Source organism: Aquarana catesbeiana, linkage group LG04 (genome assembly GCF_042186555.1).
Source record: "Aquarana catesbeiana isolate 2022-GZ linkage group LG04, ASM4218655v1, whole genome shotgun sequence".
Classification (NCBI taxonomy): domain Eukaryota; kingdom Metazoa; phylum Chordata; class Amphibia; order Anura; family Ranidae; genus Aquarana; species Aquarana catesbeiana.
The window spans coordinates 137,335,206-137,361,334 of NC_133327.1; the positions used below are offsets into that span (position 1 = coordinate 137,335,206).

Genomic DNA, 26,129 nt, shown 5'->3' on the forward strand with positions numbered 1-26,129 from the left:
CTCTCACTTAAGAGTCAGCGCTCCTCGCTACTACCTATATTGACTTAGGTCTCCAGAATTCTCCTGCTCCTACAGCTCAGTATTTGAGTAACCTTGCTGGTTTAGCTCACTTCTATACAAGCAGTATTTCATAACTCCCAAATTTCAGACACCCTTTAGCACAAAGTGTGTAGAGAAAGGCTAAACCCAAAAGTGCTTTTATCCCTGTGTTTTCTTTATATAGTTTTTTTTTTTACAAATATGATAATAAAAAGGTCTGTGTGAAAGGTTTTGGGGAATGCAAATGTAAGTCTGAAAACCTTCCAGACCCACAAGCCAAAACCATCCAAGCAAATCCTCCTCGCAATGAAGGGACATATGCTAGTCTTTGCAACCACCTGATTCGAAAGCATATCAAATGCATTGGTGAAGGACATGTTGTCCAAGGGTTACAAGCCAGTATTTCATACTCAACCTCTATCATGGTTTTTGCTCTCATCTGCTAGTGTCTCCATGACCAATGGCAGCCCTCCATGCTTCCATGGCACAACACAACTTTCCCAAGGAGTCAGTGCTTCCTTTTCAGACCAAGAAATATTTCAGGATTTCTACTCCAACTTGTTGATCGTCCCCACAACAAAAGCAGGCAATCACCCCATTCTATACCTGAACGTGCTCAACGTTTTCTTTCTTTTAAAAAACTTCCAAATTTAATCTAGAATGCATACTTGCATGTCCGTGACTTTTCGGCACATCAACGCTTCATTTTGCGGTGGTCACTCAACACCACCAGTTCATCAACCTCAGGTTTTTATCCAGACGCTGGCTCTTGTTCTATCTTTGCAGTAATCTCAGGACTTCCCCATTCAGGGATATCTGCACAACCTCCTGCTCAGGGAACAGCCAGCACAGACTTTACCAGTCAATGTCCACCACACTGTTTAGCCTCAATCTAAGTCCTGAACCCTCAGACGTCAGTTATCCAATTGACCTATTGCTTTGATCACCTAGGCGTCCTTCTAGATACTGCTCAGTCCAAGATTCTCTTTCCCTGGGAGAAAATTTGGATCCTTCCTTCCAAATGTGGATCTTGCAGTCAAAAGGCTGTCCTACTTTCTGGTTTTGCATGGGAGGTATGGGTCTGATGGTTGCCTCATTTTTGCCCATTTAAACCTCAGACCACTGCAACTCAACATTCTGGCTGCTTGGGATAAGAAAGCACATTCTCTGGACTATTACATGTGTCTGACACCCAAGACCAGGTTATCCTTAGTGTGGTGGCTCACAAATCCAGCCTTGGAGTCAGGAAAATCCTTTCTCCCACTGGTCTGGAAGATTCTCACAATGGACATCAGATGACTAGGAGTCCTGCACATAAGGAAGCTTGTATCTTGATCAACATACTGGAGCCGGTTAGCCCTTCAATATTGGACTGCTCGACTACGCGGTCATCCGATCTGGATTCATTCAGACTATTTTCCAGCAGTGGCATACAGTATGTCAAACATAATGGAGGAACAAGAAGTCTTGAAGCTCAAGAGGAAGCCAATCAGATACCATTGGCCAGAACTTCCCCTTGCAGCACTGTCTGCTGTGCATATTCCAGGCACTAAAAATGGGCAGGCAGATTTCTTAAGTTGAGAGTGTCTGGAGTTCAGGGAATGGTGTTTTCCTATGGAGGTGTTTCAGGACCTCTGTTGCAGGTGGGGGGTGCTGGATGATGATCTTCTTGCTTCCAGGTTCAACAACAATCTAAGCAAGTTTGCCTCCAGGACCAGAGATCCTCTATCCATAGCAGTGGATACTCATCACTCCACGGGATCAGTTCAAGCTAATCTATATCTTCCCTCCTGTGAAGCTCCTCCCTCGTATGCTCCACAGGATCAAGATAGAGGGTGTTCTGGCGTTACTCATTGCACCAAACTAGTCCAGGCAGATGTGGTATTCCAACATCATCAGCCTTCTAGTAGACTCTTTGTGGGCTTTTCCAGACTGTCCAGATCTCTTGTCCTAAGATGTGGTTTACCACCCTGCTTTACAGTTGCTGGCTTTAATGTCATAGCTGCTAAAGCCCAGGGCCTAAGGAATTGGGGTCTATCTGAATTGCTTATGCCTATGCGCTCTAAAACTATGAATTCCAGGTCTACCATTGCCCTTAAATGCATACTTTGATTGGTGCGAGGCAAGAAAATTCCATCCTAGCAAATTCTTTAATCTAGTCTAGTCTAATCTGGATGGCCCTAAGTACTGTACTTTGTTGATCTAGACCCCAATTATTCTTTTTCAAAGACCTCTTGTTTCTGATTCTTTGGTAAAACCATGGGGGGGAGAGATTGCACACATAATTCTGCCTATATGTCTTGTTGCAGCTCTGTGGGACCTCAACTTGATTCTGTTCTGTTTGTTCTTCAAAAACTTCCCTTTGAACCTATCAAAGCTATCCATTTGTCTACCTCCACTAACAAGGTGGCCTTTCTCGTTGCCATCACCATGGTGAGACGAATTTCCAAGTTTGCAGCCTTGTCCTGTAAGGAACCTTTCTTGTGCTTCACAGAGGCAAGGTTGTCTTGAGGCCTAGGGCCCCTTTACTTCCTAGGGTAGTGTCTTCCTTTTACCTTAACCAAGACATTCTACTTCCACCTGTCTGTGCAATGATCTCCCTTTATTGTTTGAATGTGATATAGGCTGTTAGAGTTTATCTCTCTGCCATGTCTTCTTCTAGATTGACTTACTTCCACTTTATGATTCCATAGAGGTCAGACTGCCACTCAATATACCTTTCTAGGAAGTTAATTTTCTGTACAAAAGGGCACAGTTTAGCACAGCCTTTCTCAGCCTTTTTAATGCAGGGGAAACCTTGAAGTAACTATTAGGTCTTCTTCCTATTTTGGCATCTACGGCTATCTTGATTGGCCAAGGTGGGTTGACACAACTACCATGCATGTGCACTGGAGGAAATTAATCCTGACAGCAAGGCTTGAAAATGAGCTTCAATACATTTAGAATCAGTGAGCTAGAACAAGTATAGAGAATAAGAGTTCTGACTACTCCGTGAGTTTAGGTAAACAAAATACAAAAGAAAATGCCGCTCCCAGGACTGCCACACCTGGATAAATGTTCCCGCCCCACTCAACTTCTTAGGTGCTGGCTCTGCACTGGTATGTAGAAAAGGAAGGAAATCCTGGACAGCCACACTCCATGAAAAAAGGCATCTTTATTGGCGAAAATAAATAAAATCCAAGGTACAGTCACATCAGGGGTGGATGACACAGAGAAAATCGCTAAAGCGTTTCACATCAACTGGTGCTTACTCATATGAGTAAGCATCAGTTGATGTGAAACGCGTTAGCGATTTTCTCTGTGTCATCCACCCCTGATGTGACTGTACCTTGGATTTTATTTATTTTCGCCAATGAAGATGCCTTTTTTCATGGAGTGCGGCTGTCCAGGATTTCCTTCCTTTTCTACTGCGTGAGTTTCTGACCTAAAATAAGCATGGTGTACAGTGATCCTAAAGTGTGTATATGTGTATATAAATTACACAAAGCTCCAAATTTCTCTAGGTAAATTGATAACAGGAGATACAGATTATTTACTATATGTATTACAACTGTGTATTTAGCTGTTTGCCTAGAGTTCTTCTGTAAGTACGAGTCTGCATTTCACAGCCAAGAATCTCTGTCATATTGTCAATGAGATGCAAAGAGTAGTCTTCATATTGCACCATGTGTTGTGCTTTTGGACTGGATTAATGCTCCTCAGTGGCGTCAGTTTTCTTAAATATTGCCCTTTGTCTATTTTGGAGTCAGGCATTCCTGCTGAGAAATGGATGTTGCAATTTTTAATGTCCCACAACACTGCATTCTATTACTGTCAGATGAAAGATTCCAATTCAGAAAAATCTTAAATGCACACAGCTGTATGGGGGAGGGGCAGAGATAGGTGCTCTCACTTAGCATAAACAAGAACGACTACCTTTTTAAAAGGATGCGTTCCCACCAGCCTAGTGTGAATAACCAGACTATGCCTAAGGGAAGTACAATGAGTGTACTGGGGCATCATGTAAATATTAATGTTAGCAGTCTGAGTCTGACCTCATGTAACCTCTACAAGTCTCATAAAGCTGGGAATGGTTTAATTAAGGTCAGCAAGAACGCGTAAAGATTAAACTGTTTACATGACAGAGATTTAATCGTATATATAATATTTGTTTATTTAACTATAACAAGGAGGAGGGGGGACTGGATGTTCTGTTATCTGAGGCTTCTTCCCATTACAGAAACAAATCCTCTGCTGGACCTGCTGCCTAGTAACAAGAATGAACAATTAGAATGGTTTTATTTTTTACTGGTCTGTTCTCAGGGTAATTATACCCTTTTCCTCAAGGAGTGGTTATGCTAAGTGCAAGAATGGCTGTATTGTAATACATACAGAAAGGTCTCCCATCGGGATAGCATTATAACTTTTTTTTTTGCTAAATGCAGAATAAAACTGTCTGTTTTTATTCATTTCATTTTTTTTTTTTTTTTTGCTGATTGCATATTCTTTCTTATTGCATGTATGTGGTTTGTTATGTAAATCGTTAAGCTGTAGTAAATATTGTATGTTTTATTTGTTTTGTAAGATTCCACAAAATGTACAATGGTCTTCTTGAACAAATATAAAATTGAAGGGAAACTATGTTAAGTCCTAGTAAGTACAAATTATTACTAGTAAGTACAACTCTTATTTACATTTTTAAGCAACTTTTACATTTTATCATGCTTGCTGCTCACTTATTCAAATAATTGGATTGCACATACACCTTTTATCCTTTAAATAAACTAGCCTGTGACAGACCTAGCCGGGAGAGAGACTTTTGGAGGGGACTGAATGCTAGCCTCTTGCCGATCGATCGTGAGCCCTGGCATTTGGGGGAACGGTGCTCTTTGTGAGCCGTATGCCTGGGGACCCTTGAGGTGGTATTACTGTGGATTCGGGTCCTGGTCCCCCAGGACACACAGACTCTGGGGACCCTGGATTTGCCATATTAGAAATACTGTCTGATTCATAATGCTGGGACAAATACTGTTAGAAGATGCTGATGTTAATTCCAGCCACCTGTCTGTCTGTTGCCTGCTAGAATGTGTATTGTAATTAAGTCTAGTATGGGATCTAAGAGTCATTAGATCCCCATTGTTGTTTGTGTTAATTAACTCTGCTATTGTGTGAACAAGAGTTCGGTGTTGATTTGTGATAATGTTGATTGGGTTTTCTGAGCTACAAGACGGCCAGTCTGGCCTAAAGGTCATGTCTGAGTCATCTAGGCTGTCTAAAGGGATTAGTTAATTAGCCCATGTTAATTAGGTTTCTGGTCATAGGTGTATGTTCAGAGTAATATGAGCAGAAGGTATGCACATCCTCTTTTACTGTATAAGAGAGCCTGTATTCCTTTCAATAAAAGAGATTCCTGGTTGAACTTACATACAGCCTGCCTGGTGTTTGTTCTGAGCTACACAACTGGATTAGAACGGCACATAGCTGTAGTTCTAATCCCGGAGCATCGGATGACTGAACCATCAGACGTGCGATCTGCAATCTGATTCTATAGCAGCAGAGGAGTGTCGGGAGAGTGGAACCGAGCGAGCAGGGGCTTGTTACATAGCCATACACAGCTTTTTAGACAGAATTTCAGACAGAATTCGAGCTGTGGGTGGCCTTGTCAGCACTACCCACCTTGACAAACGTTAATTAAAGAGCCAGGTGGAATATTGTCAGTCAAACAATAACTGTTTCGTATAAGATGTAGCCACTGCTTAGGTAATCAGGCAGCAGCAGGCGCTGCAGCTGCTTGGATATATTAGGTGTCAGTGGAGATTTCTCCATCTATGCAGTTTATCATGAATGGAGGATTCCAAGGTGCTATCAGTGTAACTCCTATAACATGGCTTTGTCTTTTGTCACATTTTGCTGTCTGCTCATTTTTCATAGCTGATGCTCCAGGTTTGTCTCATATCTGGAGCAGCAACTCTGTGCCAAAGCCTTTCCCTTCACCAACATATACTGACTTTTCCAAAACTTGATTCTCACAGTATATTTTCAGTCTAACAACACTTATCTCAATAAATGAACATCTTTTTATTTTTCCTTCTGACTTTATCACCTCTTTAAGCTGGCTATACATGGAGCGAATTTCATTCAGGATAACCTGGTAGAAGCTCGCTCAGTTTTCTTGTTAAAAAAAAGAAACTCACTCAGTGGGTGTTCCTGTTGGCCATCTCCTGCTCTTCATGCCGTGATGGAAGAATCCAAGTTTCTAGGTAGAAAATTATCAGCCAAATAGCTCCTTAATGCATTAAGATACAGTTGCCGTTAAGGTATTTTGACTGCTGGCAGTGCTGGGCTGTCAAAATACATTTGCCGCAAATGAAGATTTGTTGGTCCGCAGTGTGTAGTGTAGATGGAGGAATGTGTGGCCCTTCTAGGTCTGCGTGGTACAACCCCAGTACTTCACCTGAGCCTTCTCATTTCCTTAGAAGCAACATCAACACCTGTCTGCTACTCTACCCACCCCTAACTGTAGCAGTTTACCCCACAGTCTTCTAACATCTTTACACTTTATGAACTCCTTCTCATGTATAGTAGTTGACCTATCAAAACTTTCTTACTTTACCAACCCCTGCTTACTTCACAAATAATTTTCTCAATCTTTTAGTATTTTCTGATTTTGTCAACACTTTAAATCGTTCTGACACTGAACATACACATTCTATTTTGAGTGCACAACCTTCTTTATGTTTGCCAACAACAATGCAGTGCAGGGGCCTGCCTGACTGGATAAAACTTGAATGGAGATTTCAGGTAGGACTTTATATTTGCTAAAGGACATTGTACATTATATTGTAAAGTGTACAGTGAACTTTTATACCCAAACAACTTTTTATTCAGCCAAACCCCTCTGCTGAAACAATTTTAGCTTACTTTGCTCTACACTGATTATATAATTATGATTCTATCTGACAGGGTCCTTATAATTCTATAGCTGCAATGCTAGTATTAAAGCAGAATATCACTGCATCAGGGCACCACAAACCAAAAACACTGTTTAATTTATTTATTTATCTTATTTATTTTCTATATTTTTATTCAAGTTTCACAAAAGAGTTTTGTTTAATATATTTTTATTATTTAAAGCAAAGTCACCCATCCATGCATGCCCTCTATGCTTTATTTTTCTAAGAAATCCCTTTGAAAAACACCCCAATTTCTAGCCAGGACCATCTTGAGTAAAAACAGATGTAGTATTTACTTGGAATCCATCTGCCCTTATTTACTTATTACAGGTACTTATATAGCACCATCAATTTTTGCAGCGCTTTACATACAGTATATATTGTACATTCACATCAATCCCTGCCCTCAAGGAGCTTACAATCTAAGGTCCCTAACTCACATTCATTTGTCCTTAGCTCAGGCATGCAGGCAGGAGGATGTGCTTAGCTGAGAAAACCCCTCCTGAAGACTCCTGTGATGTATGACATCATTTGCCTAGGTCTGGAAACCAGGAAGTAAGAAGAAATGTAAAAAAAGTTTAAACCAAATAAGATATACAGTACTTTCCTATATATGTACTAATGATAGCAGCATGAGGATTAAAAATAGTCAATGTTGATTGAGAGAGTGAAGTTCTGCTTTAAGGTGCCAGAAGAATTTTATATACAGTGCATCCGGAAAGTATTCAGAGCACTTCACTTTTTCCACATTTTGTTATGTTACAGCCTTATTCCAAAATGGATTAAATTAATTATTTTCCTCAAAATTCTACAAACAATACCCCATAATGACAACATGAAATAAGTTTGTTTGAAATCTTTGCAAATTTATTAAAAATAAACAAAAAAAATCCCATGTACATAAGTATTCACAGTCTTTGCTCAATACTTTGTTGAAGTACCTTTGGCACCAATTAGAGTTTCAAGTCTTTTGGAGTATGATGCTACAAGCTCGGCACAGCTATTTTTGGGCAGTTTTTCCCATTCTTCTTTGCAGGACCTCTAAAGCTCCATCAGGTTGGATGGGGAGCGTAGGTGCCCAGCCATTTTCAGATCTCTCCAGAGATGTTCAATCGGGTTAAAGTCTGGGCTCTGGCTGGGTCACTCAAGGATATTCACAGTGTTGTCCCGTAGCCACTCCTTTGTTATCTTGGCTGTGTGCTTAGGGTCATTGTCCTGTTGGAAGTTGAACCTTCGCCCCAGTCTGAGGTCCAGAGTGCTCTGGAGCAGGTTTTCATCAAGGATGTCTCTGTACATTGCTGCATTCATCTTACCCTCAATCCTGACTAGTTTCCCAGTTCCTGCCGCTGAAAAACATCCCCACAGCATGATGCTGCCACCACCATGCTTCACTTTAGGGATGGTAAGGACCAGATGATGAACGGTGCCTGGTTTCCTCCAGACATGACGGTTGCCATTCAGGCCAAAGAGTTAAATCTTTGTTTCAGCAGACCAGAGAATTTAGTTTCTTGTGGTCTGAGAGTCCTTTAGGTGCCTTTTGGCAAACTCCAGGCGGGGTGTCTTTTACTGAGGAGTGGCTTTCGTCTGGCCACTCTATCATACAGGACTGATTGGTGGAGTGCTGCAGAGATGGTTGTTCTTCTGGAAGGTTCTCCTCTCTCCACAGAGAAACACTGGAGCTCTGTCAGAGTGACCATCGGGTTCTTGGTCACTTCCCTGACTAATGCCCTTCTCCCCTGATCACTCAGATTGGCTGGGTGGCCCGCTCAAGGAAGAGTCCTCATGGGTCCCTTCTTCTTCAATTACAGATGATGAGGCCACTGTGCTTATTGGGACCTTCAATGCTGCAGAAATTACAATACAATCCTGTCTCGGAGGTCTACAGACAATTCCTTGGACTTCATGGCTTGGTTTGTGCTCTGACATGCCCTGTTAACTGTGGGACCTTATGTAGACTGGTGTATGCATTTCCAAATCAAGTCCAGTCAACATAATTTACCACAGGTGGACTCCAATCAAGTTGTAGAAACATCTCAAGGATGATCAGTGGAAACAGGATGCACCTGAGCTCAATTTTGAGTGTCATGGCAAAGGCTGGGAGTACTTACGTACGTGTGATTTTTTTCGTTTTTTATTTTTTATAAATTTGCAAGGATTTCAAACCAACTTTTGTCACATTGTCATTATGGGGTATTGTTTGTAGAATGTTGAGGAAAATAATTTAATCCATTTTGGAATAAGGCTGTAACAACAAAATATGGAAAAAGTGAAGTACTCTGAATACTTTCCGGATGCATTGTATATAAATTTCTTCTGGCTCCTTAAAGCAGAACTTCACTCTCTCAATCAACATTAACTATTTTTAATCCTCATGCTGCTATCGTGGATGCACTGTACTTTATTTTGCTAAAGCAAAACATTTCAAATGAAATTCTACTAGTGTATGGCCAGCCATAGCAGCCTACTATGTACACAGTGCACTGTAGCTTTTTAATGCTATGCTAAGCTAAGAATGAAAGCATTTTTTTGTTTTGTTTTTATAAATTTTTACTTTTATGTAATTTTGTTTGGTACAAAAATAAGTTCTTTAAATATTTGTTATTAACTAGGTAAAACATGTGGCACTTACCGTTTGTATTTCTGAGGGGTACAAAGACTAGTGCATTCACAATTTCGCATTCAAGTGAGGTTGCCCCAGGAGATCCTATACACCATCTCACCATGCAACCCATAGGAAAGGGTCTTGCTGCTCACTTGCCAATCCAGTAATATAATCCAGTAATATAATCCAGAGATCATATTCAAGGGCACTCATGGCATACAACTCTCTTTATAGTAACAAACTTGCAAAGGTTTAAAACAGGTAAAGTTTTTTCGTTAAAATAACAAACATGTTATACTTACCTGCTCTGTGCAGTGGTTTTGCACAGAGCAGCCCAGATTCTCCTCTTCCCGGGTCCCTCTTCAGTGCTCCTGGTCCCTCCTTCCTGTTGAGTGCTCCCACAGAAAGCAGCTTGCCATGGGGGCACCCGAGCCAAGCCGCAGCTCCCTGTATCCATTCAGACACAGAGCCGCAGCCAGGCCCTGCCCTCCCTCTCCTCATTGGCTCACTGACTTTGATTGACAGCAGCGAGAGCCAGTGGCGCTTCACTGCTGTCTCAGCCAAGAGGATGGAGAGTCCCGGACTGCCGGGTCTCTTGTGCAACATTGCTGGATCGAGATGGGGTTCAGCTAAGTATTAGGGGGACTGAGGGGGGCTGCTGCACACAGAAGGCTTTTTATCTTAATGCATAGAACGTATTAATATAAAATACCTTCTGCCTTTACAACCACTTTAATGTTCAGCTTTAGTAACATGTTACACGCATACACGTAGCATTAGCACCCCCCCTCCATTGTGACAGCAGGCAGAAGATCCTCTCCCTGGACCAACTGTCACAAATTAAAAACAGCGCAGCTGTGTGGGGTTCCACCCACACACCCATGTCTTTCATTCCCAGAGTTCTGTGAATGAACTGCACGCGGCATACGGCTTATAGTTCTCAATAAACTGCAAGGACGCTGGTGAGTGCTCTCGTAGTTTGTTGAATCTTGCTGCTCTAACTGTCTGACTGTATGGGCAGACAGCTGTACTGAGAGTCTGCAGGAGCCTGACATTCCAGGTGCAGTGCTCTGCAGGTTCCCAAGAAAAGAAAAAAAGCACATTTTATCTACCTGCAAAAAAATTGTTTTTTTTTTTTTTTTTTTTTTTTTTTTACAAAAGTGAACTTTTTAGAGAAATATCTTAAGAAAGCATGTTTGCTACACGAAAAACAGTCATTGGCTGTTTTTTTACGTGTTTTTAACGCAGTTTGTTGCAATAAAAAGATTTGTATGCCCTGAGTTGTTTATCTCTGGAATAAATCACTAAATAGGAAACATTGCATTTGAGCATATAAAATTTACCAACTGCAATAAGCAGGTGATACAAGTGAGTCTTTTCGCAACTGCCTTTGATTAGGCTTTTTTTTTAGCAATTTGCTGTGATTAGCTGTAATTTTCTGGTATTCAGATTACACACACAGCTCATTGAGTCAGAGGATTGGCACAACCCTTTCCTCTTCCTGCTCACAGAGCTTATACAGTGAGGGAAAAAAAGTATCTGATCCCCTGCAGATTGTGTATGTTTGCCCACGGACAAAGAAATTATCAGTACATAATTTTAATGTTAGGTTTATTTTAACAGTAAGAGACAGAAAAACAACAAAAATATCCAGAAAAACGCATTTCAAAAAAGTTACAAATTGATTTGCATTTTAATGAGTGAAATAAGTATTTGACCCCTTCGCAAAACATGACTTAGTACTTGGGGGAGAAACCCTTGTTTGCAATCACAGAGGTCAGACGTTTCTTGTAGTTGGCCACCAGGTTTGCACACATCTCAGGAGGGATTTTGTCCCACTCCTCTTTGCAGATCCTCTCCAAGTCATTAAGGGTTTGAGGCTGACTTTTGGTAACTTGAACCTTCAGCTCCCTCCACATATTTTCTATGGGATTAAGGTCTGGAGACTGGCTAGGCCACTCCAGTACCTTAATGTGTGGCGAGTTGAGTTGATGCCAAAGAGCTCAATTTTGGTCTCATCTGACCACAACACTTTTACCCAGTTCCCCTCTGAATCATTCAGATGTTCATTAGCAAACTTCAGATTGGCCCGTACTGTGCTGTCTTGAGCAGGGGGACCTTGCGGGCCCTGCAGGATCTCAGTCCTTCACGGCGTAGTGTGTTACTAATTGTTTTCTTAATGACTATGGTCCCAACTGCCTTAAGATCATTGACAAGATTCTGCCGTGTAAATCTGGGCTGATTCCTCACCGTTCTTATGATCGTTGCAACTCCATGAGGTGAGATCTTGCATGGAGCCCCAGACAGAGGGAGATTGACAGTTATTTTGTGTTTCTTCCATTTGCAAATAATCCCACCAACTTTTGTCACCCTCTCACTAAGCTGCTTGGTGATGGTTTTGTAGCCCATTCCAGCCTTGTGTAGGACTACAATCTTGTCCCTGACATCCTTGGACTGGTCTTGGCCTTGGTGGAAAGATTGGAATCTGTTTGATTGATTGCTTCTGTGGACAAGTGTCTTTTTACAGGTAACAAGCTTTGATTAGGAGCACTCCCTTTAAAAAAGTGCTCCTGGGGCATGGCTTGGATGGCTTCCGGATCGGACGTGTTTCCCTGAAGCTCCTGACCTGGTCCGCCTGAACACAGCTAAAAGCAGCCAAAAACACCAAAACCATGGGCAAACCTTGAAAAGCCAAGGACACAGAGAGTAAAGGACACACCACAAGATTATCCTCGGCTCCTCCACCTCTCATCACGGAGTACTTTGGCCACGGAGCTCCGGCGGGACAGCACGAGGCCAAGATGGCGCCGGCTCCTCCAACATACGCAGCGGCCCACTCCTATTCTCCTCCGTGGCTCTCCCTGGGACTACGAACCGACAGGTATGCCTCTGAGGGAGACTTGCTGCCGAATCGCCCACCGATCCCCTCAACTTATACACAGGCCGGTTCCGTGGCCTCCCCTAAGGCTAACACACTGGGCAGCCTGTCCCAGCCATTCCCCCCCTGCCTGGTGGAGCTCCCGCCATCAGCGTGCACCGGCCAGGTGTCACCTTTGTGGGAGACCTCGGCTCAGGACTGGGACCCACGCTCATTACCACAGAGACCCCAGGCCTCCAGGGACAGGACACTCTCCTTATCCCCACAGTACAGGGAGTCCAGTAAAGCCCCAGGGTCTTCCCCGCCATCAGAGACAGTAGAGCTGCAGGGGGCTTATTCACAAGCTGACTGCCTACATTCTACTGACCGTGCAATGAAGCTCAACCCCAGTGCACCTCCTCATACACCTCAGGGAGGACACCCCCCTTTGACTGATCCCTCCACTACCATGCGGGATCCGTACCCCCGTGCTATAATGGAGCAGGGCCCTGAACCTGAAGCGTGCACATCGTGGAGAGACTATGTTCGATGCATGCCTACGATGCAGGTCTTTCGTTTGCTTATTCAAGAGGTACGCGATACATGCAGATCTGAAATTAATATGCTCCGTACTGACCTGCATCATCTTTCTGCCAAAGTTGCTTCCATAGAGGAAGAAACATATGACACTAAAATGGAAATCTACCACATACACGATCGCCTGTCCACGCAAGCTTCGGCCCTCAGAGAGTTTCAACGCCACCTTGAAGACCTCGATAACAGAGGCAGGCGCAACAATATCAGAGTCCGTGGACTCCCAGAAGCGACTCAGGATGAAGACCTACAAGTGACACTGCAAGCTATTTTCAATAATGTATTGGGTCGTCCGGAAAACCAAAGAATAAAACTGGACAGGGCCCACCGTGCACTTCACCCCCGGGGGCCTGGTCCCAGACCACGAGATGTAATTTGCAGGGTTCACAACTTTGCCCTGAAAGAGGACATAATGAGAAAAGCGCGCAATATGCACACCATTGACTTTGATGGCGCCCCTATACAGCTTTACCCTGATTTGTCCTGGATCACCCTCCAGCAAAGATGCTCTCTACAACCACTCCTCACATCATTGAAGGAACATGACTATCGCTACCACTGGGGCTTCCCTTTCAGCCTCACGGCAAAGAAGGATGGGAGATCCACCACCCTACGATATCCGGAGGACCTCCACTCATTCTGCAGGGAACTAGACATTCCGGTCCCGCCCACACCTGGATGGGACCCCCTTCCAACCCCTCCACCTCGCCCAGAACCATGGGTCCCAGTGAATGGGAGAAAGCGCCAGAGGCCGCATTCGAATGGTCCTCAAGCATCTGTTCGCCAGAGATAACTCTCCGTTGTTTTGAGTCATTTGGCTACACTGAAGCTCAACTATAGGACTCTGTCTTTGTCCATCCTGATGGGAGCTTATGGAACTAACCTGTTTTTTCCCCTTATTTACCGAGGGTTAGATTATAAATGCCAAACATCCAGTTATGTGGTATTTTTGTTTTGTTCTGCTGCACGTTAAGTTTGCATACTCTGGTTTACACTCCAATGTTATGTTCTGGCTTCCCTAACCTACAGAAGGGGTCCCCCCCTTTCCTGCCTACCCACCTCCCCCACCCCCTTCCCTCCACCCCCCACCCCCCCACCCCCCTTTCCCTACTTCCCCCCCCCCTTACCTTCCTCCACCTTTCACCTCCACCAACCCCCCTACCCTCCTATCCTCTCCATCCCTCCACCCCACATTATAACAGGGTATACTATTATGCATAAGCAAATACTCCCGCCCCTCCTGGTGTTTGTTAGGGGACACCAGGACGGGCGTTAGGCTCCTATTCCGATATGGGCTTTCTGTATTACTCACTTTTGGTTTATTGATGAGTGAATGACTACGTCTGTTTGCCTTACTTGAGGTTATAGCCTAGACTAAATGGCATTCTAGTTACAGGTTACTATATACAGGTTTTATTTATCTTTTTGCTTTATTACGGTGTGCTGCATTACTACTTAATAGCAGGCGGTCCTCGGAGAGGGTGGCATCCATCCTGGACCTGTCCTATCCTCCCTCGGGAGATCTTCGGATGGCTCCCCTTTCAACCCCCTGGGAAGGTACTTTTTTTACCTCCTCTACAGGGGGGGGCCCTCCGAGGATTTCCGACCTACCACCTTTTCTAGGTGGGTTAAACAGTGACTGGTTATTATTTGATTTTGTATTAATCTTTGTTTTCTTTTTCATCCACACTTCTCGCTTCCTCTCTTCTACTGGTATCTCCTTCCTTCTCTTCTCTCTTACCTACTACATTGTGGGCGCCCCCTGCCTCCGGAGTCCGGTCTCCGCCTGTGGAACCATCCCCCTCAATTGGTACGTAACCTACCTAGGGAATCAATTGCTCATCCTCCTACGCATCCAGAGCCACTTCAGCCGACTCAGTAAGCTAATGTTTCCATCTTTTACCCACCCACCATGATTGACATAATATCACTAAATGTGAAAGGCCTCAACTCCAACACTAAAAGAAGCCTAGCTCTACGAGAATTCAAAAGATCCAAAGCTGACATAATTTTCACTCAGGAAACACACCTTACTAAAACCGCACTTGCTTCCAAGCACTATTCCCAAATATACCTAGCCTCCAACCCACGTAAGCGAGCTGGAGTAGCAATTCTTTTTAAAAAAAGATTCCCCCTTCCAGTTACAATCCACGATTTTGGACCCCTTAGGGCACTATATCATTCTGAGAGGTACATGGAAAGGTACCAATCTCACCCTCTGCAACATTTATGCCCCGAATACTAACCAAACTTCTTTTTTATCTAAAGTGTATAAATGACTATTCAAATCTCCCCATCAGTACCTGGTTATCGGAGGGGATTTCAACCTGACTTTCTAGACAGACACTCCCTAGGACAGGGGCAAACCCCCAAGGCTCTTGACAGAAGATCAACTCTCTTCCGTCAATTGACTAGGAAATATGCTCTATTTGACTCCTGGGGGACCATCTACCCGACAGCCAAACAATTTACTTTCTACTCTCACCCTCATAAATCTCATTCACGCATAGATTACTTTTTTGTGAATGCCCCGACCCTGAGGGCTTGTACTGGCTTAGATATCCTGGCAATTTCTTGGTCAGACCACGCCCCGATTACATTATCTCTTGAACTGTCCCCAGGGACCTTCCGCAAATGCCACTGGCGCCTGAATGAATTCCTGCTTAAACATGGCCCCTCCAGGGATGAACTGGAAAAAACTCTGAAGCTATATTTTGCAGAAAACAGCTCCCCTGAGGTTTCCGCTTCTTCTCTCTGGGAGGGTCATAAAGCGGTCTTCAGAGGCCAATGTATTTCTCTCTCCACGGCATTTAAAAGAAACGCTGATAACGCCCGCAGAGCCTTGTTAGATAAACTTAAACAGTTGGAAGTGCACCTACTTTCTTCTCCATCTTTGTGCATTCTTAAAGAGATTACAAGTGTTCGGGCAGGGTTAAGAGATATAGACCTAGGTAAAATCGAAAAAGCGTTGCTACGCTTAAGACAAACCTACTACGATAAGGCTAACAAACCGCATACACTTCTAGCCAGACAGCTACGGGAACGAGTCGCGGCTGCCTCAATATCCCACCTTAAAGATGAGAGTGGCACTCCCCAATCCCACCCCACTAAGATTGCTCAGATCTTTCATGATTACTACTCGTCACTATATAACAACTGGACTGTCCCACATAATCCTCCCTCACATGAATTGTCCCAAATGATACACTCCTATTTAGCAGACTGTGACTTACCGCGACTTTCCCCCTCTGCCCTGACCACCTTAAACTCCTCTATCACAGAGGAAGAAATTACTGATACGATTAAAACTCTCCCGAATAACAAAGCCCCAGGCCCCGATGGACTTCCGTATCAGTACTACAAAACTTTTCTACCATGTTTACTTCCATACATGACAACCTTGTTTAAATTGTTCTTGTCTGAAACGCCTGTCCCTCGCGACATGCAAAACTCCTTCCTTACGCTGATTCCCAAGCCTGGAAAGGACCACAGCCTACCATCAAACTATAGACCCATTGCGCTACTTAATGCAGATTTAAAAATTTTTACGAAATTATTAGCTAATAGATTGAACAATTTTATGCCGTCACTGATTCATAAGGACCAGGTAGGTTTCATACCTATGCGCCAAGCAGGAGACAACACCCGCAGGGTCATTGACCTCGTGGAGATTGCAAACAGAATCAAACTAGAAGCACTCTTGCTCAGTCTTGACGCCGAAAAAGCTTTCGATAGGCTAAGTTGGCCCTTTCTATTTGCGACTCTGTGGCGTGCCGGCATTAAAGGTCCCTTTTTGCGAGCCATTCTCCACCTGTATTCATCTCCATCGGCCATGGTACGCACCCAACACGCTACATCTACCACCTTCCCGATATATAATGGAACACGACAAGGCTGTCCGCTTTCACCGCTCCTTTATGCCCTCTGTATTGAACCCTTGGCGGCCCATATCAGGGAGAATCCAAATATACATGGTGTCCCAGTTCGCACTAAAGACTTTAAGATTTCTCTATACGCTGATGACGTCCTTCTTACTCTGACGCAACCCCATATCTCCCTACCGAACCTACATACAGAGTTGGATCGATATAGTGCCTTATCAGGGTATAAAATTAATAACTCTAAAACAGAAGCCCTTCCCCTCAATATGCCACCTCAGACGCTAGCGGCTCTATCGCAAACATTTCACTACTCTTGGAAGACCTCCTCTTTAAAATACCTCGGGGTCCATCTTACAGCCACATATGACTCCCTCTACAAAGCTAACTTTCCCCAATTATTCACCTCTATCAGAGCTTCATTGACCAAATGGAAACCCCTGAAGCTGTCACTCTTTGGTCGTCCTGCGACCCTGAAGATGATGATTTTACCTCAGCTCCTATACCTATTCGAGACGCTCCCGATACCCATACCAACCCCACACCTCAAGATATTACAGGGCGACCTGATACATTTTTTTTGGAATTATAAAAGACAACGGATTGCAAAATCGGTTTTCTACTCCTCCCGTAATCAGGGTGGTCTAGCTTTTCCTAACATAGCCAAATATTACCTGGCAGCCCAGTTACGCCCTGTGGCCTTTTGGTGTACCCTTCATGCTTTTAATCGATGGACACAAATTGAGAAGCTATGGTTGGCCCCTATGCATCCGAACTCCATGCTGTGGAGCTCTAATGTACCGGCGGAAAGCTTACAGTTATTAGGCCCAATGTCCCTCCTGCACCAACTGTGGCGCCGTGCTAAAAAGACATACCCGCTCACCACCTCCTCCTCACCGGTAACATCCTTCCTAACATTCCGGATAGTCTGACCTCACAGATGTCACACTTCTGGTGGGAAAATAACCTATTTCGCTACGGCCAACTGATAGACCCTAGGACTCGAACGTTGAGATCCTTTCAGGACCTGCAAAAAGAATTCGATATTCCTAAACAAGCTTTCTTTAGCTACCTACAAATAAGACATTATGCACAATCTCTAGTCCCTAATCTTCAATTCTCCCCTCTAACTGACTTCGAAAAACTGTGCTTAGAGAGTTCGTCCCCTAAAGGTATAATCTCACAAGCCTATCAGCTTTTGACCTTTGATTCTTCGCCAGCCGGACCCCGTCATGCTTATATGGGAAAGTGGGAGCGAACCTTGGGAACGGATATCCCCTTACATACCTGGGAGCTCATATGGTCCCAGGCCTCTAAGAGCTCTGTATGCACGCTCTACAAAGAGAACCAATATAAGATTCTGTTCCATTGGTATCAAACCCCAGACCTGCTCCACTCCATATATCCATTGGCTGATGCTCGCTGTTGGCGTTGTGGCAAAGATAGAGGGACGCTATTTCATAGTTATTGGACATGCCCCCTGATCACTCCGTATTGGCAATTGGTACATTCCCTGCTCCGATCCATCTTTGACACTGAAGTGCCTTTTGATCCGAAGACTTTTGTGTTGGGTCTCCCACCAATTTCTCTCTCAAAAATGTCCAAGAAACTCATGTCACATATATTAACTGCTGCCCGCTGCTTGGTGGCCTTAAAATGGAAGCAGAGAAAACCACCCTCGCTATCGGAGCTGCACTCCAGGGTCAGAGATGTTAAGAGAATGGAGTACCTGACAGCCTCCTTGAATGACGATCTTGAAAAGCACAATCGAATATGGGAGCTTTGGGCCCTCTTTGAAAATCCCATAACTTAATTATCCTTATCACAGACATAGGTTTTCGGGTTCCTTCTGCTTCTGGGGAGTTGTGGACTTCAGGGGCAGGGCGCTGTACCATCATTCCCACCATGCTCCACTACTTATCTCCCATCTCTACTCACCTCAGCTTACTCTTTCCTCTCCCTCTATTCCCATTTCTTCTTTTTCTCTTATCTTCCTATTCTCTTTTAACCTACTTAACTTTGTTTAGTTCTATGAGGTATACAAGCAGTAATGTTTGAATACTGGTACGCTTTGGCAGCTTCTTAGCAGTTACTTGACCAACTGTCACACAAAGCCTTGCTTCTTTCATCAAGAGCAGTTTGTCTGGACTTTACTTTGGAAGTACCAATTAAGTCTTAAACTGTACTACCTTGTATTTTATGTTGTCATTTTTTGTTTTATCTGGAAAAACTCAATAAAAAATGTCAATTTTTCAAAAAAAGTGCTCCTAATCTCAGCTTGTTACCTGTATAGAAGACACCTGGGAGCCAGAAATCTTGTTGATTTATAGGGGATCAAACACTTATTTCACTCATTAAAGTGCAAATCAATTTGTAACTTTTTTGAAATGCGTTTTTCTGGATATTTTTGTTGTTGTTCTGTCTCTGACTGTTAAAATAAACCTACGATTAAAATTATAGACTGATCATTTCTTTGTCAGTGGGCAAACGTACACAATCAGCAGGGGATCAAATACCGTACTTTTTTCCTCACTGTACAATTAATGAATTGAACAGAATGCGAGCAGAAACTGCTGGGCTTTCTTACAAGAAGTATGTTCTGCAGGTACTATCAGGAAAACACCCTGTATTAAATGTGTGTTGTAAAACAAAGTAATAAAAAATACTATAAAAGGCTCAAAATAAAATTGTCCAAAAATATTATAGCTTCCATTTAAAGTGAAAATACTTACCTGTCCAATGGTCCTTCACCAGCGCTGGTCTGCTGAGTGCTGGTCTTCAGGACTCTTCATTGGCTGGCGGGGGGGGGACGACCTCACTCCTGTGCATGCGCAGGAGCTAGTCAACCCGGCACTCAACGACCGGTCCAGCACTGTAAGCCAAGCTGCATATGGGCAACTCAGTGTACAGTGCTAGGGAAGACAACAGGCAGGCAGGTAGGGGCAATTTATTGCAGAATAGACCATGCACGTCTCTTCTGCAATAACATCCCTCTTGCTCACTGTTTCTTACAGCAGAACTTCAGTTCCGCTTTAACCACTTCAGCTGCGGAAGGTTCAACCCCCCCCCCGACCAGGGCATTTTTTGTAAAACGGCACTGCGTTGCTTTAACTGACAATTGTGAGGTCGCATGTCACTGTACCCACATAAAATGTATGTTCTTTTTTTTCCACAAATAGCTTTCTTTTGGTGGTATTTGATCACCTCTGCAGTTTTTATTTTTTGCGCTATAAACAAAAAAAGACCGACAATTTAGAAAAAATTCACTATATTTTGCTATAAAACACATCCAATAAAAAAATGTAAAAAATCTAGTTTCTTCATCAATTTAGGCCAATATGTATTCTGCTACATATTTTTGGTAAAAAAAAATCCCAATAAGCGTATATTGATTGGCTTGCACAAAGGTTATAGCAATAATGCAGCGATCAGTGATTTTTAGTGGGACTGCGACATTGCGGCGGACAAATCTGACACTGAGTAACATTTTTTGGGGACCAGTGACACCAATGCAATGATCAGTGGTAAAAAAAAAAGCACTGTCACTGTACTAATGACACTGGCAGGGAAAGGGTTAACATCAGGGGCGATTGAAGGGTTAACTGTATTCCCTGGGAATGCTTTCTTACTGTGTGAGGGATGGTTTAACTGTAGGAAGACAGAGATCCGTGTTCCTGCTTAGCAGAAACACAAGATCTCTGTCTTCCTTATTAGCAGAATGGCGATCTGCCTTATTTAATGCCTCTCTTGGAATGATCGCCAGGTTCCTGGCGGACATCGGGTCCGCCGGACCTGCTGATTGGCTCCCGCTGTGTTCAATCACAGTGGGAGCGGGTCGCCGGTGGCAGGCACGCACGCGCGCCCCAGGCCTGAAGAAAAAAGATCAGGTAGAGATACATGATTTTGAGCTTAAGGGCCGCTCTGCCGCAGTATATGCACATTGGGCAGTCCTTCAAGCAGTTAAAGATATAGTTTTCTAGGGACGGCCTTTTTAGATTAATTAATTTAACACTATTTTTCAAATAGACCAAAGTAATATTGAACTGAAAATCAAAAATGTGTTATGTTACAGTTAATTAATCCTTAGATGCGGTTGCTGCATTAACTTTCTTTTTTCCTTCCTAACTTCTTCAACTACAGACCAAGCTGTCCAAGCTGTCCTGCAAAAATGACAGTTAGAGGGTTAAAACAAATGTATATATTATAAGTGGTACTAAACTCCCCTTATCCCCCATGTTTTTTTCCACTTACCTGTAGTGCTCTTTAAAGCGCATACTCATTTGCATAGCAAATCCAGCATTGTCCTGCTGCGATCCATTGTTCACTTGCCACACAGTGGGTCCTGCACCGCCATCTTTGTCCTCTTCAACTGGCTGCCTCTTCGTGGTGTAAGCAGACAGCTCTGATGATGCACCAGACCATTTTCTGGACCGCCCCCAGCCACACTGTGCCAATCCTGCAGCCTCCTGGGAGATGTGATGTAAGTATCCCAGGAGGTTGCAGGACCAGGTACATGTCATTCAAGCATAGGCCAGAAAAGCAGTAGGGGCGGGACTAACAGTTGAAAAAAAAATGTAGATAGGAAAACAAAAATCCTGCATTTTTGCTTGCTTAATGGAGAGTGTTAAAGGAGAACTAACTTGCCTTTAAGAGTTTAGTTCCTGCTTTAACACTGACAGGGGTGCTTAGGTTTTATTAATGTATGTTAAACCTTTATCCCAACAAGAAAAGTTCTTATAAATTTGCTAGTGCATCTGACATTACCCTCCCCCCAGACTAATATTGCTGCTGTCCAAAGGTGTCTCTGTTGTTGCTGCATCCAGAGTGGAGACACCTCAAGACAGGAAGTGTGTTACTGGCCAGATTACTAGGTAAAAATAAAGGATTACAATAACCTAAAATAATTGGTATGCTGCAATAGATAACATTTTAATAATAGGTTTAATAATGCTTTATATATCAATATTTCATGTATTTGATAAAAAAATTGGGCAGGTAATAGAATTAGTTTTTGGTACATGAAACAACTTGTATCATCACTTCTAGTTTAGCACCCCACACCTTAACATATGCCTGGTGCCAGGACCACTCCTCCCTCAGCAGACTTGGAAAAAAGCAACAAATATATTAATGTTTGCCATCTGCTCTTTTATTAAAATTGACAATACAAAACGTTTGCTTTATCACAATGTATTTTTGTAGCTAATCTGGGTTCTTAATCAAGCTGTTCTCTTTCCTGGGAAAGAGCCCAAAGTGCCTCAAAACGTTGCATTGTGATAAAGGAACCTTCTTGTACTACAGATTTTAATGGGATTTATTAAAGAGCTATTCTTTATATTTCAATCTGTTTATTCAAATATTTCAAGATACAAAATAAAGAAAAATAAGAAACAGCTGTATACAGCAATATAATTCTAACTGGTCAGGTCAGCACCACAAAGGTAATAGGTAGCATTCTTGTATATGTAGTGAAATACAGACAGTGGGGGTTATTTACTAAAGGAAAATCCACTTTGCACTGCAAGTGCACTTGGAAGTAAAGTCGCTGTAGATCCTAGGGAGACATGTAAGGAAAATAAAAAACAACATTTCAGCTTGCACACGATTAGATGATAAATCAGCAGAGCTTCTACTCATTTCAGATCTACCCCTTAGATTTAGAGCGACTGCACTTCCAGTGCAAAGTGGATTTGACTTTCGTAAATGACTGCCACTGTACCTTCTAGTGTTGTGAAATACACTGGCGAGGCATAGCATAACAAGGCAATAAAGCAATTGTATGAAATAAATGGATACATAATTTTTTATTACTGTGTGTGTGTGTCTTATTATAATGCATATTTTAAATTCCAATTTAGTATAAAGTGGAAAACTACATTTTCTTTAGTCTCTCATAGGAGATCTTTTAATGCAATAAATTACCTGGTTGACATTTTATAAGATAAGAAAACTTTACAAGCTCAAAAAATCACACGATTAGTATACAATAATCAATGTAGCATACTGTTGGGTAGATTTTCAGAGTTGCATCATTCCGTTTCCAATATGTTATATTTGCACACACAAAAACCTCTAAACTGCATAGCAGCCTTGATTTCTTTTTTTTTCTTACTACCAAGACTTCCACATTCAAAGGTAGCTTGCCAATTTTTTACATTACTGTTAAAAGAATATAACTGCTTTAAAGTGGATGTAAACCGATTCATGAAATTTGAGCTGGGCGCATACATCTGTATTGTTTTCTTATCTCTCTTCAAAGCATTAAGTCCTGTGTTTTTCTTCTGCTCTGTTCCTCTGTTATCAACATGATAACTTTTGACAAATTCTCTGAAACATGAGATAAAAGCAGCCTGGATTTTGTGTCAGGGTGGGTCCTATAAAAAGATTAGCAGAAAACTGCTCTACTCACAGCACAGCTCAGAAAGTCTCTGCCTATGTGGAGGGGGGGAGGGGGGAGTTGTGCTTTTCCTCCAATCAGCTGTCTCCCAGTGCAATCCAACACTACACTGCTACTGCTGAATGAGGAAGTGAAAATTCTAACAGGATGTGCACATTCTAAACATTATATAAAACTGAAGACAGCACATATACATGTAAAACGTATGTAGGGATGTATGTTTCATCTCTGTGTACCATCTGAGGCTCTTCACTTCACTGGGTATATGTGGGGGTTTACATCCACTTTAAAAACAACTTTACTTTAAATCCCTTGGCTTCTTTAATAATATCCAGGCAAATCTAGTCAGTATGCAAATATACCCTTTTACATTTCCTTTTCTCTTCCTGTCCTTTTAGAGCTGCAGTGGGAACATCCAGGGCACTGCCAGTTCAGCTTTTTCTTCTGTAGACACAAGGAAACTCCAAGCTATGATGTTATGTCAAAGAAAAACATCTCTAGATCTCTATCTTCATGAATCCATAATCGGCCAACCAGAATTTTTTTTTTTTAATTTTAGGTAATATGGTGAAGGGTTAGAACTCCTGCTATGTTTTACTCACTATGTGGAATTCTTTTAAGGAGATATTCCCTTATTTATTGTGCCAGTGACAATGGTTTAAAAGAAGCAACACAGCAACAAATACAAAATGCTTTTTTTAAATTTTTTTTAGTAGAGTTGGGAAGTCTAGAACCCTGTAGAGTCACCTGATTACTTTTGGGAGATTGTGAAGTCTTGTCAGCCCCCTTGTGACAGCAATAATTGTAAGTGCTTGTTCACATTACTGTGAATCCTGATGTGACTTGAGTTGCACAGAATCGCATGACATAGTGAAATCAGGTTATATTCAACGGTGCCCGTTCTCATCAATGCGACTCAACATGGTGTGATTTTGGAAAAGGTTCCTTTGCTACTTTGATGTGATTCACAGTGTGACTTTGTCCCAAAAATTTGCAGCCAAGTCGCATCAATGTCGCAATACACAATCGCACCTAAAATTGCTGCAAAATCGTATCACAGTAGTGTGAAAAAAGCATGCATATGGAAGGAGCACCAGACCAAAAGATAAGTGTATATAATAATTTATTAATATTGTGTTAAAAGACAGTCAACATGTTTCGGGGGGGTCAAAGGGGGGCCCTTCATCAGGGCTTTAGTTAAACATGAGAACCTTGAGTGGACTCAAAGTAGGGCTTTCCTGTTTGAATCTGTGCAGAGAAGCTGATTGCTGGATTAGGATTCCTGGCCTGCAGTATCTGCATCAGCAGTCAACCCCCCCCCCCCCCACCCCCCCCCCGAAAAAAAAAAAAACCTGACTACTGATGGAAATACTGCAGGCCAGGAATCCTAATCATGCAGTCAGCTTCCCTGCACAGATTCAAATAAGAAAGCCTTACTTTGAGTCCACTCAAGGTAATCATTTTTAACTGAAGCTCTGATGAAGGGGGAGTCCCTTTGACCCCCGGAACATGTTGGCTGTCTTTTAATACAATATCAAAAAATTAATGTGGACTCTTATCTTTTGGTCTGGTGCTCCTTCCATATATGCACATCTTTTTCTAATAACCTTCTGGAGTACCCACTGAAGGGTAGCCTTGTCTGTTGTGAGAAGACTAACCTGAGCCAGTAGGCTCTTCAAATGTTTTTTTGCCATCTCACTACTTTGTTTAAACTCATATCAAAGTCCCAATCCCAGCACCTCTTGGGTGCCCTTTTTCCATTTAATGAAAAAAAGTGTAAAAAAAAATAGTATAGATTAAAAAAAAAAGAAAAAAAAAAAAGGTAATGTTTGCTTCAATGTTTGAAAACAAATCTTTATGTTTTCACTATTCATTTCTTTCACCACAACTGTTAATTGTTTTTGTATTTTTGGAAATGACTGTCAGAGAAATACAAGATTGTTTCTGAAGTGCCACCTGATTGCTGTTTAAGTGGCTCTCAACACAGCTTTCCAGCAAATGAAAAACAGTATGCTGTTCTGCTTCTAAATCTATGACTGTAGAATACATTTTCCATTCCATCTGTTTAAAGACAAATATACCTAAAAAAAAACTGTCACAAGAGTGGTTTGTAGCCTGAAAGTACTGGCCTCTCCTGAAAACGTTGGCTTTGTTGACCCACTTGTTTCAGTACTTTAATTCCAGACAAATATGCAGCTAAGGACTGCCTTCTACCCTGGTCTGCATACTTGTTCAGGTCAGTGACTCTAAAAAATACCGGAGCCAGTGAGTCAGCATAACAGCCAGACAACAGGCATTTCCATAAAGTCAGTGGTGGCAACCCCTGTATTGCTTTTATATTGAATGACAGATAATTTATTATTTTTTAATGATACATTTGTTGTTTTGTGTTGCAGGTAAACAATAATGGAGTTGTCTCTTTCCTGAGAGAAGTGTCCCAATTTACTCCTGTGGCATTTCCAATCTCCGGTGACCGCCGTGTGGTAGCTGCCTTTTGGGCTGATGTAGACAATCGCAGAGGAGGGGATGTTTTTTACAAAGAGACAGAGGATCCCAGAATTTTGAACCGTGCCAGCAGAGATGTCAACTCTTACTTTCCTGAGCTGTCTGAATTTAATGCCACATGGGTCTTCATTGCCACTTGGTACAGGGTTACTTTCTATGGTGGAGATGCCAGTTCACCTGTGAGTATAAACAGTGCTATTTCTGGTTCCCATGTGGTCTGGTTTAGGACAAATTTGAGCCCCCCCCATACACACGCACACTTTGCTATGGAGTAGGTTTATAGTAATAAGCCACATTTGTCTGGTTTTGTTTAAATTAAAGATAG

The 26,129-nt window shown here is 42.5% G+C and overlaps 1 protein-coding gene across 8 annotated transcripts in view; it reads left to right on the forward strand.

Annotated features, from left to right (window-relative positions):
- Positions 1–26,129, forward strand: part of SNED1 (sushi, nidogen and EGF like domains 1) — a 291,723-nt gene that overhangs the window by 77,480 nt on the left and 188,114 nt on the right. For all 8 annotated transcript variants that reach the window (XM_073625738.1, XM_073625736.1, XM_073625737.1 and 5 more), the window contains one exon: positions 25,696–25,983. In XM_073625738.1, the coding sequence (XP_073481839.1) occupies positions 25,696–25,983 (288 nt within the window). The remainder of the gene's footprint in view (positions 1–25,695; positions 25,984–26,129) is intronic.